The sequence below is a fragment of the Stegostoma tigrinum genome, chromosome 16 (genome assembly GCF_030684315.1).
Source record: "Stegostoma tigrinum isolate sSteTig4 chromosome 16, sSteTig4.hap1, whole genome shotgun sequence".
In the NCBI taxonomy this organism is placed as follows: Eukaryota; Metazoa; Chordata; class Chondrichthyes; order Orectolobiformes; family Stegostomatidae; genus Stegostoma; species Stegostoma tigrinum.
Genome location: NC_081369.1, coordinates 29830658 through 29848839, shown reverse-complemented (window position 1 = coordinate 29848839; position 18182 = coordinate 29830658). Strand labels below are relative to the sequence as shown.

General features: G+C 38.7%; 1 protein-coding gene across 4 annotated transcripts in view; it reads right to left on the bottom strand.

Annotated features, from left to right (window-relative positions):
* abcc12 (ATP-binding cassette, sub-family C (CFTR/MRP), member 12) overlaps positions 1-18182 on the bottom strand; it is a 109687-nt gene that overhangs the window by 23045 nt on the left and 68460 nt on the right. For all 4 annotated transcript variants that reach the window (XM_048547032.2, XM_048547030.2, XM_048547031.2 and 1 more), the window contains 6 exons: positions 17429-17518; positions 15862-15965; positions 13146-13346; positions 8449-8675; positions 2332-2469; positions 2031-2217 (listed from right to left, as the gene is read on the bottom strand). In XM_048547032.2, coding sequence (XP_048402989.1) covers positions 2031-2217; positions 2332-2469; positions 8449-8675; positions 13146-13346; positions 15862-15965; positions 17429-17518 — 947 coding nt within the window. The remainder of the gene's footprint in view (positions 1-2030; positions 2218-2331; positions 2470-8448; positions 8676-13145; positions 13347-15861; positions 15966-17428; positions 17519-18182) is intronic.

The window sequence follows — 18182 nt, the reverse complement described above, 5'->3', positions numbered from 1 at the left end:
ACATGTTTGAGGAGCTGTGGGTCCTTGTACTGATTTTTAAGCTTTATGTTCCATCATTTTTGAACTTGGAAAGCTGCTGATCCTTCTGAGTGATGTCTTCTCTCTTCTGCAAAGCATTGGCAAGCTCCATCATGGATGCGCTTGCACCCCTTATTTGCCACCTCCTGATGCAACCAGTGCCATCACCCAGAACATTCAAAACTGCAATGTTTAATACTTCAAATGATGATGAAATTTCTTCTGAAGATTGATTTTGCTGTTTTATGGGGATATTTTGTTATCCTTGCCAATTGTTTTAATAATTAACTTATACAACCAGGAACTGGGGTGGGGTGATGGCACAGTGGTTCGCACTGCTGCCTCACAGCACCAGGGACCCAGGTTCAATGCCAGCCTTGGCCAACTGTCTATGTGGAGTTTGCACACACTCCCTGTGTCTGTGTGGGTTTCCTCTGGGTGACCCAGTTTCCTCCCGCAGTCCAAAGATGTGCAGCATAGGTGGATTGGCCATGCTAAATTGCCTGTAGTGCCCACGGATGTTCAGGTTAGGTGGATTAGACATGGGGAAATCAGGGGAATGGGTCTGGGTGGAATGCTGTTCAGAGGGGCAATGTGGGCTTGTTGGGCCTGTTTCCACACTGTAGAGATTCTATGAACCTCTCAAGATTAAATCATTTGATAGATGCAAGGGATTACGTGTCAATCAACATGAAAAATGTATCTTTATTATTATACTAGACATGACACTATTTAAAATGAGGCCTTTTCATTGGTGATTGTCCAGTTTACATATTAAAAAGTAATGTACTGTTTGAACCAAACAGTATGATTAATTAAATTTCACACCTTGGTGATAGAATACTTATCCTGCCTGTGTCCACATTTGTAAAGACACAATTTCTTTAGTTCTAAATGAACAAAGAAACCGTAATAATTGATGTTAATGCTAAGCTCGCATTGACTTTACAAAGTGACACACACAGGAGCATTTTGTAACTGAATGAGAAAACTGCCGTGAGGCTGCTGCTTTGCTATTTTTCTGGAAATCTGACGAAGGAAGAATTATTTTATTAATGCTAACTTTCACAACCTCATTCTGTAAATTAAAAACAAAACTTTAGATATCAGATACAACATTTTCTAATTGCAAGATAACGTGAGCAATTTGATGCACAATGTATTTTCAAAAGATACTTTTGTTCTGAAAGCATCCAATGAGTAAGATATCAGATAAAGGAAAAAAAGAGACACCTTGGATCGATATTGTATCTCATAAGCTCAGGATGTTCCATATATTTCAATAGTGATTATATTTCAGGAACACTTTGCACTTAGTAAAATACTGCAGAAGCATAGATATATTTATAACGTAGGGAAATAAAGCTGCAAAATCCACAGATTAAACCTTTGTTTTCAAGAGCAGCAGCTAGTGCCCTTTTTCTCTCCACTTAATACAAAATTTGGTACATTGTTAAGGTGCAATAATGTCCGTCCAAGAAGTTGAAACATAAAATGCGAAAAAGATTTTTAATGTTACTAATTGATGAAGTGAAATAATATAGCTCCATTGAAGAATCCTAGCATCACAGGATTATTTTATCTGAAAAGAAATTCATCAACAAGTCTTTTGTTCTTTCTTCTTGAACGTTTTTTTCTCATTTGGCTGCAACATGTCAATTATAAATTTAAAAAGTTAGCTCGCCTACTCTCCTTCTCCACCCCCTCACCTCCCTTTATGAATAAGGTTGAAATGCTGCACACATTACTTCTCCCAGAATTCTATTGAATGTGAACTCTTTATAGTATAGTCCAGTACGTTTAAATTCTTGTCATTAGTGCCTTTCATTCCAATCTTTTTTTGCTGACTGAAGAATCCTTTTCACTGAATAGGAAAAGCTAAAAAACACTGAGGTTGATATTTTTCTGAATTCTATTGAGCATGTTATTTCAGAAGCAATTATACGGTATTTCAGAAGATCAATTAGAATAATCAAATGGAGCAAAAAAGAAGAAAAAATACGTGTCCTCACCTGAATAGCATATGACAAAGCAAGTCCCTTATTTGACGCAGGAATTGAGTCAGGACTCAGGATGACAAACAGAGCCACAGTCAAAGTCATGATAGCGGTGAGAATATCAATTCTCAAAGCGAGCCATCGCATGGAACAATTAAATAGTAAAAAATGACTAGAATTTTTGTCACTTAAGTCTTTAAATCTGTAAAATATGAAAGAACACTATTTTTGATAACAATTTAAGATTGAAAACAGTTTAATGATTGGAGAAAATTGATCACTTTGATAAGCAAAGGATATAAAGAGCTTCACTTACTTTTCAATAAAATCATCTGTTTTATTGTAGGCATGAATTGTGCTTATTCCTTGAATACTTGCGGTAATGTGAGAGAACCACGGAGATCTGCTAACATTTTCTATTCTCTTCAATTCTCTGATGCCTTTTTGAAAAAGTCTGCATGGAAAAAGCATTTAGGGTTTTTTTTCGGATTCTGTATCTGACTTTAAATGATTTTCCCTTCCTTCATTACTTCCCACAATAAGGACCAAAAGAATGGATCAATCTGTTTTGAGGCTTCTGTCAATGGAAATAGATGCTGGAAATTGATACAAATAGTTCTAGTGATGAAAATTTCAAAGTATGGCTGCAAAGCTTATAATGATAGATGTTTAAAAAGCTGAAGAGCTCACTGTGATGAACATTGAATATCTAGTGAATGATTGCATCTAATATCATACCATATACTCATCCACAAGCAAACAGGGTTTCGCATATTCTTACTCTCCTCAGAGCTATGTGTGGTGAATCAACCAATAACATAATTTAAAGATTAAAAACCCTTTGTTTTATTCTGAGTCCTTTAATTAGATATGCATTGTCATGTATATGATCATTATGGTACTATTTTCTTCAAAAGGCTGCACACAGAACTTAAAACAGTGCAATCTCATTCTAACACAAAGCTTTTCAACTTGTACATGGTTTGGTTGACATGCAATAACATGTTCTCCAATACTCATTCTAAATTTCTGAAGTAATTATTATTTCTTTGGTTCAGCATGTTCATTGTCAGGGTTTCTCAAGAACCTTGGAGTGCGCTCAAGCCTGGCACAACATGAACAAATTGTTTACTAAATTCTCTCATCTAAAGTTTTGCAATTAGACACAAAACTTCAAAAGTTGTAGTGATTGCAGCAGCCCAGGAAGACAAAGACAGGATGATGAAATAAGTGAAAGAATGAGAAATGAAACTCAATGCAAGGAAATGGGAAGTGATGCACTTTGGTCATACATGTATGAAAAGAGACTATACTGTAAGTGTCACAATTGTAGAAGGTTGGAAAAGTAGAGAGGCTTTGGTATCTAAGTATATAAATCTCAAATTTTACCAGGCAAGTTGATAAAGTTGCTATAAAAACCATGTAGGTTAGTTGGGTTACAAAATGTATAAATAGAATGTAAAAGCAAAGAGATCATGCTACGTACTTAGAAGTTTGCAGGTAAGGCCTCAGTTGGAGTATTGCGGACTCAGGAAAGACATAAATGCTTACAAAAAGTTGCAAAAGAGATTTACCAGGATGTCATTATAGTTCCCTGCTAAAGTTTTAAAAAATTCGGACAGGTGTCATTGGACAAGAATGCTAAAAGATAGCACAAAGATTTGCAAGGTGATGAGAAGTTTTGGCAAAGTTGGTAAAGAAAATTATTCCCTCTTGTGAGTAGATCAAAAGCCAGAAGTCATGGATTAAAATCAGTTGGTTAAAGGTAGAAAGGAGAAATGTTGTCACCATGTAGTTGGGATCTAGAAATTTATACCTGAAAAGATAGTCCCACTTATTCCATAAATCATTTTAACAGTGATTTTGACAGTGAAGTTGAGTTATGTGCAGGAAAATGAACAAAAAAAAGACAAGCATGTGGGAGTAGAGATAATGGGAACTGCAGATGCTGGAGAATCCAAGATAATAAAGTGTGAAGCTGGATGAACACAGCAGGCCAAGCAGCATCTCAGGAGCACAAAAGCTGACATTTCGGGCCTAGATCCTTCATCAGAGAGGGGGATGGGGAGAGGATTCTGGAATAAATAGGGAGAGAGGGGGAGGCGGACCGAAGATGGAGAGAAAAGAAGATAGGTGGAGAGTAGAGTATAGGTGGGGAGGTAGGGAGGGGATAGGTCAGTCCACGGAAGACGGACAGGTCAAGGGGGTGGGATGAGGTTAGTAGGTGGGAAATGGAGGTGCAGCTTGAGGTGGGAGGAAGGGATGGGTGAGAGGAAGAACAGGTTAGGGAGGCGGAGACAGGCTGGGCTGGTTTTGGGATGCAGTGGGGGGAGGGGATGAGCGGGGCTGGTTGTAGGATGCGGTGGGGGAAGGGGAGATTTTGAAGCTTGTGAAGTCCACATTGATACCATTGGGCTGCAGGTTTTCCAAGCGGAATATGAGTTGCTGTTCCTGCAGCCTTCGGGTGGCATCATTGTGGCACTGCAGGAGGCCCATGATGGACATGTCATCTAAAGAAAGAGAGGGGGTGTTAAAATGGTTCGCGACTGGGAGGTGCAGTTGTTTATTGCGAACCGAGCGGAGGTGTTCTGCAAAGTGCTCCCCAAGCCTCCGCTTGGTTTCCCCAATGTAGAGGAAGCCACACCGGGTACAATGGATACAGTATACCATATTGGCAGATGTGCAGGTGAACCTCTGCTTAATATGGAAAGTCATCTTGGGGCCTGGGATGGGGGTGAGGGAGGAGGTGTGGGGGCAAGTGTAGCACTTCCTGCGGTTGCAGGGAAAGGTGCCGGGTGTGGTGGGGTTGGAGGGCAGTGTGGAGCGAACAAGGGAGTCATGGAGAGAGTGGTCTGTCCGGAAGGCAGACAAGGGTGGGTATGGAAAAATGTCTTGGGTGGTGGGGTCGGATTCCTCCAACACTTCCGCCAGCTACAATCCGACCCCACCACCCAAGCCATTTTTCCATATCCACCCTTGTCTGCCTTCCAGAGAGACCACTCTCTCCATGACTCCCTTGTTCGCTCCACACTGCCCTCCAACCCCACCACACCCGGCACCTTTCCCTGCAACCGCAGGAAGTGCTACACTTGCCCCCACACCTCCTCCCTCACCCCCATCCCAGGCCCCAAGATGACTTTCCATATTAAGCAGAGGTTCACCTGCAAATCTGCCAATGTGGTATACTGTATCTATTGTACCCGGTGTGGCTTCCTCTACATTGGGAAAACCAAGCGGAGGCATGGGGACCGCTTTGCAGAACACCTCCACTCAGTTCGCAATAAACAACTGCACCTCCCAGTCGCGAACCATTTTAACTCCCCCTCCCATCCCTCAGACGACATGTCCATCATGGGCCTGTTGCAGTACCACAATGGTGCCACCCGGAGGTTGCAGGAACAGCAACTCATATTCCGCTTGGGAACCCTGCAACCCAATGGAATCAATGTGGACTTCACCAGCTTCAAAATCTCCCCTTCCCCCACCGCATCCCACAACCAGCCCAGTTCGTCCCCTCCCCCCACTGCACCACACAACCAGCCCAGCTCATCCCCTCCCCCCACTGCACCCCAAAACCAGCCCAGCCTGTCTCTGCTTCCCTAACCTGTTCTTCCTCTCACCCATCCCTTCCTCCCACCTCGAGCCGCACCTCCATTTCCTACCTACTAACCTCATCCCACCGCCTTGACCTGTCCGTCTTCCGTGGACTGACCTATCCCCTCCCTACCTCCCCACCTATACTCTACTGTCCGCCTATCTTCTTTTCTCTCCATCTTCGGTCCGCCTCCCCCTCTCTCCCTATTTATTCCAGAACCCTCACCCCATCCCCCTCTCTGATGAAGGGTCTAGGCCCGAAATGTCAGCTTTTGTGCTCCTGAGATGCTGCTTGGCCTGCTGTGTTCGTCCAGCTTCACACTTTATTATCAAGTATGTGGGAGTAAGCAGAATTGCTCTTTCAAAGAGCCAGCGTTCTAAAAAGGCCTCATTCTATTTTGTCAGTTTCTATAATTTTATCTTCAGTTTACTTTGAAATTGAGTCAAAAATCATATTTTCAGTTTCCATACTGTGTGTCTTATAATGTATGTACTTTAGAAGAAAGGAAAAAAAACTTCACTAAGACCTACTATTTGGGAGATAATTAATGAACTCCACCCTCAACTGTTTGTTGTAAACTATCGCTTATGCATCTGATCATAATATCCAGTGACATGGTTATTTTCTTTCTTGAGCATGTAAAAACACAGCTCAAAAATGAAATGTCCTACCTTGACAATTAGAGTTTAAAAATTGATACCACTACAAAATGGCATCATATTGCAACTTCATGGATACCAGCACTGCCGAGTTTAGTGCATTGACTTATTTTAAATGTGTTAAATAATACAGACAAAATTTGAAGAAACTTGATGTAAATACATTAATCGGTAGATGATAAATATCCCACAAAGAAATTCCAATGTTTTCATGTCTCTCAGCCATAGCGTTGAAAGTTGAGGGCTGCGAATGTTTGGAAATAAAGAAGTGGGAATCTGAGGGGCCAAGTACGTAATGGTGAAATGCTGTTTTATCAACAGCATAATCATTAATATTCAGTTTAACTTGTCTTTTTCCTTTCATTCAGATTGTAATTAGAATTCTTACATCAAAAGGCTTCTCAACCTGAAACCTTTCCTCTTAAATGCAATTTCCCAATTTTAGATTTAATTAAAAGACTTATCTCTAAAATACAACAGATACTTCCTTGAAATCCAACAGGGGTACAGTGGGGGTTGGACTTAAGTGTTGGTCCTGATTAGATGAGTTGATATTTGATAAATCAGTTTTACACACATTTGTCCTGTTTCATGTGATTTGCTGAGAGGTACACTTTAGGCCTTCTTTTATATGCAGCATATCATCCAATCATTTTGTGTATTAATGTTATTTAAAGTATCAAACATTATTTAAATCCATGCAGGATACCTAGTAATGTCAGTAAGTTGGAAATGTGTCAATGTTGTTGAGAGCTTACTTTAATGTGTTTTTGAGATAAATCATCTTCATTTTAACAAATAACCAGCACTGACCATAGGAGGTTATTTATATAGAGGGTCATTTTCCAATTCTTACTTTTCATATCCTGTTTATATTTTTTAACCTTTCGTAAAATATCAATTTGCTTTTCCGAGATTATATGTCTGAATCAGGAGACAGTTCTTCATTCATGACCTTGTCCATTGTGCTGAATAGCACCTCCTAAAAGCTTATGTTGATGTGATTTGGTGGGATAACTACACTATTGCCTTTAGAAACATTTGTACAATTACTTCCATTCCCTTTTGACTGGATACTCCCTCAGCTTGTCAAGTGATCAAGTGGGAGAACTGTGCAGCAATGAGTTCACTGACATGTTCCCTTATGGCTCTGTACATCCAAGCCCAGCATTCAGAATCCAGACAAGACAAACTGCTGTATGTTTCCATGAGCTCAGATCAGATCAATGATGTAATGACTAGATAGTTTGATGTTAGTACTGATGAGCAAGGCACTCAGTGGACTCTCATGTGTTTTGTGTGAATAGTATTAAGGAATATTCTCGGTCCCCCTGACAGGGCAGAATGGACTTAGTTTAAATGGTTCATCTGAAAGGGGGCACTGTTGACAATGCCCGCCCCCCCCCCCTCAATATTGCATTAGGATGCCAACCTCAAACACATAACGAGCCTTTGGTGTCCTTATTATTCAGGTGTGAAGATGTTACAACCGAGCTAAGGTTAATATCTAGTTCTTCATAATGAGCTTATATGAAAATACTTCATATGTAGCTTTCTCTGATTAAAAAGCAGTACAATTAAGTTCTGTTTCTCCAGAACTTCTGCAAGACCAAAAATTTAAGAATTAAATCGAGGTTCTCAAATGGAGTCAGCAGTAATATGAAAAGTGATACAATAGTGATATAAAAACCCTACAAACATGTAGCAAGCAAGACTACTTATTTCTGAAAGGAGAAAAGATGAGTTAATATTTCATGTTGAGGTACTTTGTAGAGTAGATTTTCCAAGCTACAGCGTAAAATATTTCCCTTTCTTCTCAAGTATTGAGGGGCTATCTGTGTAATCCCACAATTTGCAGCTTTAAATTTCATCAGTGTTTAATCATATATAGCCTCACTTACATCTTCCCAAAAGATCTTGAATTTCAAATTTACCATCTAGAACATTTTAAGAAGTTGTTCTCAATGAGGTATATTTTATGATTTTATGAAGCTTCCCATATCAAGACCGTATGTTAGAAATTCTAACATAGGATTGAATTCAGCCTGCAGTAAAAACCCCAAATCCTACATAAAAGAAATAGAATTGAATTTATGCCAAGGTAGCAAATTGATAGCCCAATGCTTTTGATGCTACGTTATTGGGCACGTTAAAAATATTTAACAAATATTGAACTAACCTGAAAATGATTACAAAAAGTATAGCCATGATTATAACAGCGATGAGAAGATATGGAAACACTGCTGCCAAAGTTGCTATTGTGAATAGCACTATCAACACCTGTTGCAGAAAATTCTCAGCTTGAAAAGGTAGCCTCACATCAATTTCGTCCATGTCCTTGGAAAAGCGGTTAATGATCCTTCCAATTGGGGTGGTGTCAAAGAACTTCATTGGACAGTGCAAAATCTTGTTTTTAAAACATAAAACAAATGAAATGCAATTTACAAATTAAATAGCTACTATTATTGTTAAAGTGAATATAAAGTGAGGCTTATGTTACTACTTTTCAATAAGTCTTGCAAGATTATTGCCTATCTTGTAAAGTCCCACTGCTGTTTGAAACTTTGACTCCGAATGTCTGGGGAAACCAATTGGAAGCACATTTTATAAGGAATAGGATATAATATCAGGGTGCATGTCCCTCATCACTAAGAGCAGAATGTTATGGTCCTCGGCCAGTGGGCTGCAGATAGAGTTTCCAAAACATTCCTCCAATATCCTTCCCATTGTCATCCCTGATCAGTCCACAATTTTACAATGAGATAGGCAAGACTTAGGCCAATCTGCCTACTCTATTTGTCCATCTTAAGTGGGCAACTATTCCTGTTTCCTCTCCAGCTTCAGTTTTGAGGTGGGGAATGTCTGGCAGGCATCAGGTTGACAGGTGCGTCCACATATTCCCATATTGGACAACCTCACCAAGGTCTGCCCTCTATGATAGCTCCCTTCCCCACTCATAGTCCTCCTATGCAATTCAGCCTTGCTATCAAACCTCTCTCCCCAGCATCCTGGGTCTTATCTCCCCTTGAGACCACATGCACTTAAGACACAGAGAATTAAATAATTGCTAATGGAAAAACTCAGGCAAAAATATACAAACTATTGGTAAATCACAATATATAACTTATTTTGTGTATTTATTAAAGCAGTAATCTCCAAGAGATTGAATGTGTATGTATGATCATTTACTTATTTTTGGGTACAATGGATAATGCAATAAACAGATTATTGCTTTTAACATCTATTTATCAGTATTCAAGTTGTGCCAGACATTACACCAGGAAGTGAAGAAATTGAATTAATTGAAGAATGGATTTATTTTGGAAATTGTTTCAAAGACAAAGACATATAATATCTTCTAACTCTGTCACTTTGTTCAGAAGAGATGGACAAAGCAAGGTCTTTTAAAAAAAAATTGCTCTGTTGCAGTGATATGTTTCAGGCTCAAAAAAAAGACCATTGATTTTTCTCTTCTTTCTGTCGGTGTCTGTCGATGCCAAACATGTAGTGGCTTTCTTTATCAAGAATGGTGACTTCTAACATCTGAGCACTAGCCTCAGCATATCCATCCAAAAACCCAAGTGATAAGGCATACCTACAAATTTGTGGTGATGTTTCTGTTTTGCCAGAATGTGAATTAATTTCTTCCTGCAGACGAAGAGAAATGAAGTTGTCTCCGTGAATAAATTTATAGCTTCATTTGTTTTGTTCAGTTGAAGATCAGGATTGACTGAGTCTGCTTTGAAACCAATTTTTAGCAAAAAAATTGCTGACAAGTCTCATTTCCCCATTAAAACCTATGTCCTAGGCAGCTGAAAGCATGACTGGTAGAGCAAATAAAATTAGGGATGCAGAAGAGGCTAAAGTTATAGGAGCAGCAACATCTCAGAGGATTATACAGATGGGAGGGCATGGTTGGATCTGAAAACAAGTACAAGAATTTTAAAACTGAGGCAGCATTGGATTAGGATTCAATGTGGGTCAGTGTGCTGGTGGGCCTTGGTGAATATTAGAATGTAAGCAACAGAGTTTTGGATTAACTCAGATTTATGTGGAATAGATCATGGAAGGTCAGCTAAGACAGCATTAAAACCAGATGTGAAGAGGTAGAATGCCTCCACTCTTTTACCACTCTTTGTTTGACCACAGCAAGTGTTTTTGTTTAAAAAGGTTATGTTTGCTAATTCACTGAGTATTTAACAACTTGGAATGCTGTACCTTCACAAGATGCACAGAGATAGGTTTCCTTTAGATTTAAAAGGATGAAGAATGATACGTACTGGGTTTAGCCCTCTATGAACAAAAAAGTTTTAAAATGTTCTGACTTTCATACATATTGGCACTCCAAGTTTACCATGAATGCACAAATAAGGTATAAATGGGAGAACAGACAAAGTGGAATTTTTAGAGTCTATTAAGAATTGAAAGCATACAGATCTTGTACGTTGATGACATGGCTAGTTTCAAGTTAAGCTTTTGGTCCCTCTGTATTCAGTATTGAGACAATTCAAGTGTGTTGATGATTGATTAAAATCAGTATCATAGAATTAGTAGCTTCTGGGATGATTCTTAAAGCTCTACCTGTGGCATGTGGATGGTAGAACTGCAGACAGGTCTCAAACCTTCCAGCAAGATTGTGAAAGAGAATGGTCCACTCAGGAGTCCTGCTCCTTTGGAACAATGGTTTGTTTTTACTCATGTTCTAAAGTCTGCTTGAAAGTAATTTCTTAAGTACAGAAGAAGGTTAGTCTCACAATTGTCTCTCACCTCCTGTGCAGTGACCTAAACATGGACTTGGTTAGTGAATTCCATGTCCACGTTTTGCATTGTTAGGTTATGGCTGGATTAATTCCTTTCTCAGCCAGAGTTTGTTGTCTGATATGATTACATCTATGTTTGCTCCCTATCTAGTTGAGTACCCAAGTGATGTCTGGATCATTTATGAATGAATTAGAATATGGCTTTTCACACTCCTTCAAGCTGATTGACTCTTATGGAGTTTAATGGTTTTGGAATTTGTGAGGTGAAGTCAAGTAAATTTACGAAATCTTAAACGCTGCTGTTTTAAGTTACTGGAAGACTATTTCAGCCTTTTGAAATAATTAAATAAAATAACTTTTGATGTGAAGTATAATTTTTTAACAGTAGCAATAATCAAGTTAGGAGTAACACCAAACTACAAAGATTGCAAAACTTTCGCCCTCTATCAAAACAATAACAATATCATAAAAGTCTTATTGCAGTCCATTGTATTGTATCGGAACAAAATTCGTGACGTATAATTTCACATGAAAGTGACTATTGATTGAATCATTTGCTTGTCTCTGTGTTGTCCTGATGTGATATGAACTGCACTGAACTATGGTATTTGTAAAAGCTGGTCTCCTATAACCAATGATAGGTAGTATCTAGTTATAGAGCCACAAATCAAAACTGTCTTCCAAGGTTCCAATGAGGACTTAAGCATTTAGACAATCAATCATGCTTGTGAGTAAAAGGATTTTGTATATTACCGACAGATTATTAGAATTGTAAATTTCCACAATTATTCACCCATTTCAATACAACTATAACTTTGCTGAGAAACTGCCCGCTGCATTCAAGAAACCACAATTTTGATAAATGCATACCTTATAATGTTAATGCACATGTTGGCAGACAATTGAACAAGGTGACAAGTAATTAGTCTGCCAGATTTAATTGGCATGAAAGTTTATGCAATCAGCTATCAGAAATAATTTTCTTTAGGTGCAAAATAGTTTTGTTAAGACAGAATGTGTCTAGAGTTAAAATACTAGTATATTAAAGACAATGTCATTAGGAATTTGCTCAGGGGCAAATCTTGTGGCTGCAGCAGCTTTTGCAGAAGATCAATGGAAACCCCATTTTAGTAGTATATTCAGGTATGAAATGGGGAACTCTCAAACCAAAGATCATATTGCAAATTTTCTATAGTTGGTTTTACTCTTCAGACAGGAAACTGAAGAACAGATGTGCAACTTTCAAAATTTGATATTCTGATAGAACTAATTTGCAATTGGGAAATACTATGAAGAAACAGGTGCAGAAAAGTAAGTTCATAGGTGAAAGGACCTGTCTTTGTTATATTCTATTTAAAACATTTGAGGTCTGATATATGTCTTACAGCATAATTTACTCTTTACCGTTGTACTTTTAACATCCAAATTATTATTGTTTGATATTTCCTGAGATAATGAACTGAAACAGAATCTTATGGAGATGCTAGGAGTGTCAGCTGTTATACATCAGCTTTCAGCGGGAAGGCCTGCATTGAATCTTGTGTCATTCGAGCACTTGACATGACAGTGATGGATCCAGGATGGATTCAGACCCAGTAAAGTGATGGCACGAAGGGAATCACAGGGAGGGAAGTTGGCAGTGAAGGCACGGGGTTGGCTTTTAGCTTCTCCAATCTTGAAACCAGATTCCTTGATCATAGACTGAAGTCTAAAAATGAGGATCAACACCAACTTCACCCTCCCATCGGGACCCCACAAGCAAATTTCACCAGAAACAGTTTGTTTGTGTTTCATTCCCCACTTGCCGAACCCCCTTGCCTGTCGCTGGGTTAATACCAGCAGTAACAGGTTACCCTTTAAGAGCCTTAATTGGCAACAGGATGGGAAGACTGTCCATGGGCCTGCCCACAACAGACATAATTGGGGTGGAGGCTTGAAGGTAGCAGAGTCCTGACCCGGTAACTTACCACCTAACCAAATGCACATTGCAATCGATCCCATCTTGCAGGAAAAATGAGAAGACCACCCTGCATATTTCAATACTAATTTAAAGTCAAAGTTAATTTAATCTTTATAATTGAAATCCATAAAATACTATATCAAGCGTGCATCTTACCTTGTAGAATACATTGTCGTGTAATGTGGATGAAGCCTTCAAAGTAAACTTTGTGAAAGCAAATCCCTTAATGACACTCAGAACAATTATTACAACAATGGACATCCCATAAATTAGTTGGTAGAATCCTAGCTGGGGATTATTGGTGATGCTGCTACAATCCACTGTCGTGGTGTTGATCCTCTGTGCGATACAGTCAGCCTGTGTAATTAAATACAAAACAAAATTGCCAATAGCTTGGTTCCTGAGACAGAAAACACTCAATAGTTTAGAAATTGCATACTTGTTGCTGAATTGTCAGACGAACAGTACAGCAGATACCGGGATGTCTAAACATAACAGTTTGTAAATTTCCCTTCAGAGTTGTTCTCTTGGTCATCACATCATATCCAATGTTATTTAGTTTCTCTTTGAGGAATTACTGTTTCAATACTGAATTTTGTAACTTATGTATTGCTCAGTAAAATAGATAGACTTAACAATATCATTAAAGGAGGTAGAACATGTGGGGTTTTTAAGGGCACATAGGATTCACCAATCCTTCCTCAAAAGCAAGTTGAGATCAAAAAGGAATGGTACAAGTTACAGATGGAAGAAGCATCTTCCCAACACAACTTTCTTTCTTAGCCAGGGAGGGTTTGGGATAGTTTCAATTCCAGATTCTTACTCATCCAGTCCCAACGCAGCAGAGTTCTTCACTGAAAGAGAACATAACTACTACCTACGCTATTAATGAATTTGGTATCATTAATGTTGTGCCAGAGGAGAATTGTTAATTTAATTCGTATTTTGTAAAATTTAAATTAGCTTTTATTTTGTCTCAGAAACATGCTGGTTACTGAAGATGCATTTTCATCACCATCAAATCCCTACAGTGTGGAAACAGGCCCTTCGGCCCAACAAGTCCACAATGACCCTTGGAGCATCCTACCCAGGCTCATCCCCCTATAACTCTCCTTATCTACACATCCCTGGACACTAGGGGGAATTTAGCACGGCCAATCCATCTAGCCTGCACATCTTTGGACTGTGGGGGGAAACTGGAACACTCAGAGGAAACCCATGCAAGCATGGGGAGAATGTGCAAACTCCACACAGACAGTCTCGTGAGGGTGGAATCAAACCCGAGTCCCTGGTGCTCTGAGGCTGCAGTGCTAACCACTGAGCCTCCGTGCATCTATCCATCAACACAGAACAGACCAAGAAGTCTTTGTACGCAACTTTACTATTCCTGTTAGATTTTCTCTCAGTTTAATTACTCAGAACTGAAAAAACTGTGGATGCTGTAAATCTGGAACAAAAACAGAAGTTGCTGGAAAAGCTCAGTAGGCCTGGCAGCATTGGTCGAGGTAAAAACAGAAGTAATGTTTCAGGTCCATTGACCCTTCCTCAGAACATTGAATTTTCTTTTTTGATTTTGCGTATGGAAATACACAAATAATTGACAACCACTGAATAAGAGTTTTGGAACATGTAGTTATTGATGTGAAGCCTTTGGACTATCCCTTTGGTATAAATTCTCCTCACTGTGTACTGTGCCCTGTGAATTCAGTGAGAGGCAGCAATCTTTATTACCATTGCCTCTGGCTGCACGGTTGCTGCTTACTGCATAATTTGTACTTTTTCTCCAATTTGCATTATTAACATCTATTGTCTGCTTCAGATGCAGTTGCAGAAATTGCTCCTCAATCATTTGGAAACACTTTTGTGCTGCCGAATATGTTGAAATCTTTTTAGGTCTGTAGCATAGTTAGTAAAATACATTTAAAATTTTTATATCATTCTGCTTATCGTAAATAAAACAATTAAGAGATACAGGGCAAGTGAAAGTCCTATGTCAATTGTCCCTGTGACAGTTCATGGATTAAAAATATTGAACCAGTTCAACACTTCTTGATCTTTCCCCCATAGCAATTTTTATCCAATTTCAGTGAAGATCTGTAGCTCGGGTTGTGGCTGGAGTTGTTGGTTGGTTTGGCGAGCTTCGTCTCCCTTCTAGGTGACATCATCTGATCTAAACCTGTCTGCTCTAAAAAGATCAAACATTTATTTCCCGCCTGTCCATATGGCTGAAAATTCTTGATCCTGGTAGCAGTCTGGTAACGCAGTGTGGAGCTGGAGGTGCTCAGCAGGCCAGGCAGCATCAGAGGAGCAGGAAAGTTGACATTTCAGGTCGGGACCCTTCTTTAGAAAAGGTAACTCACTTCCGCATCTTCTTTCAGGCATTGATATGATCTGTAAAGTATGTGACCAAGAACTGATCACAGTTTCCAGTGAGATCTAACCAATGTTTCATAAAGGTGTTGCAAAATTCCTTGCTGGTGGACTCAATTTCATAATTTAAAAAAGACCTGACTGCAGGTTTCCTTTTTATCAGCCTTCCCTATATTATATTATCCACATATTCTTCTCAAATAGCTGAAATCATTTCTTGCTCTATAGTCTAACTGCTCCCCTTAAATCTTGAAAAGTTGTGGGGGGGAAGTAATCACCCTAATATTTTAAATTACATGAAAAATAATTTTAATTTTTAATCTCTCCTTGTTATTTAACGTTTAGAGTTTTGGTATTGACCCAATCATCTTTCTTTTAGTACCCAAAATAAAATCCTATCTCATCCTGTTGAAACACGAAGTGGAAGGCTCTTACTCATTTACAGTGTGTACATTTCATTTCAGAGAAAACACTTGCATTTGTTGTATCAGGTAAAGCTTACCCCAGCTCCCTCTTCTATCCAATAACTTAACCACCATCCACTAAAAGTTGTACAGCCGATTATAAGGATGAACATAAAGAGAACAAATAGAAAGAATACATATCCTAGAAAACAAATCAGAACAAACAATTCAATTAACTATCTCCTGAAGTTCACATCAAAAAGAATACCGAAATTAAATTAATATTAAACTATGGATCAACCCTTAAAAAAAATGCAGCCAATGAATCATACGTGAACATGTTATTGCTGAAAATGAACTGAGATTTGACAAGATAGAATACTCCGACTGGAGAACAAAGGGTGGAAAGTAAAAAGATCCACTCAAGTTTATGTTTGTTTCAAGAGGCCAAATCACAAACCTATCCAGAATTTGAATAATATACAAGAAATGTTAATCTAAATGCATCGTCTACACAAAACCAAACTGTTAGACATTTGTATAACAAAAATGTAATGTTGCAGTTGTTGGAATTCTGAAACAAAAGCAGAAGATATTACCTTTGCATAGGTCAGAAAGCATTTTGGAAAGTGCAGGCAAAATAACTTTGGATGCAGATTCCTTCTTCAGAAAATTAATGATTATGCGTTGACATGGTCTGACATTGATATATATTGCTGGGAAAATATATTGATGGGTACACACAAAATTCTTTGAGAACAGCAGATTGCAGTCAGAAATTAGATTTTTTTATTCATTCATGGGATGAGGGTGTCGCTGGCTAGGCACATTCATTGCCCAGAGGGCAGTTCAGAGACAACCACATTGCTGTGAGTCTGGAGTCACATGTAGGCCAGACCAGGTAAGGATGGCAGTTTCGTTCCCTAAAAGGCATTCGTGAACCACATGGGTTTTTCCAACAATCAACAATGGTCATCTTCAGAATCTTAGTTCCAGCTATTTATTGAATTCAAATTTCACTATCTGCCACGGTGGGATTTGAATCTGGGTCCCCAGAACATTATCTGAGTTGCTGTAGTAACAGTCCAGTGATAGTGTCGCTAGGCCATTGCCTCTGCATCATTTCTCTGGGTAAATTACTGGCAATTTTAAATACATATTATCAAACACCTAATGATGAATCTTCCTCTGATTATATTACAGGAAAAAAAATCATCTAACAATTTGGCTCACTAGTGGGCTGGATGTTTAAATTGTGGGAATATGAGACTAAAAGACATCTGATTCAGCAAAGGTTTAAAGCACCATGACAAATCATGGTGTGACTTTTATATTACATGAGTAATAATAACTAGTGCATGATGAGCTCTGTTGTGCTCTATTGTTTATGGCTCATATGTGGTCAAATTGGAATAGATTGATATTTTAGACAATTCAAAAACTGTGACAATATTCATGATGTTTGAGAAGCTCATATTTGCCAGGTTGTGTGGTCTATGTAGAGAACAGCAACAGCTGTGAGCAGTAAAGTAAAACTGTGGTGGTCTTCGGGAATAACAGTAGTAGTAGCCTTAAAAAAAAACTATCATTCTTGTTACTGCTCAATTAGAGTACAAGATAACCTTGTGGGTAGGGTATAATTAAAAGGGCTGAGAATTTTCTTACCTCCCCCTGCCATAACATAACGGTGGTAAGTTTTTCCTGATACTGAGCCTGATTGGTTCTCCTCTTCTTTTGTAAGTTGCGTTTTTTGTGCTATAAAAGTAAATTCATGATTAAATTATTATTCCAGTAATAAGTGCTTCGCAGTTCAGTGTAGCTGTTGTATGACAACATAGAAAGGTTTACTTTTCATGGTACCCAAAACAAGTTCCAAATTATATTCAAGTGTCAGTTCTGATTTAGTACCCTGAAATGAGTAACATCAAAAATTTTCAAAAGTCTCTAGAAAATTGTCATTTTATTGACTGGGCAATGTGTGAAATTTCCCCTACATACTTTAGAGTTTAATTCTAACTCAGATAGGCAGAGTGAAGCCTCTTGTAGCTATAAAAATTAAACCTGAAAGGAAGTAAAGCAATCTGAACAACTTACGTTTAAAATGTTTTCATGGGTGGTTGTAACTGGCCAGGCCAAAATTAATTGCCCAGAGGGCAGTTAAGAGTGACCCACATGGCAGTGTGTCTGGAATTACATGTAGGCAAGTTAGGATGGTTGATTTCCATCCCTTAGAGAGCCAGATGGATTTAGGCAACAATTGGCAGTGTTGAATGGTCACCATTCAGCTAACTTTTAATGCCAAATTTCAATCTGTCGTGGTGAGATTTGAACCCTTAGTATGTCCTCAGGACATTAAGCCTGAGGCTCTGAATTACCAGCCCTATGACATTACCACTATACCACTTTACCACTGTCTTCC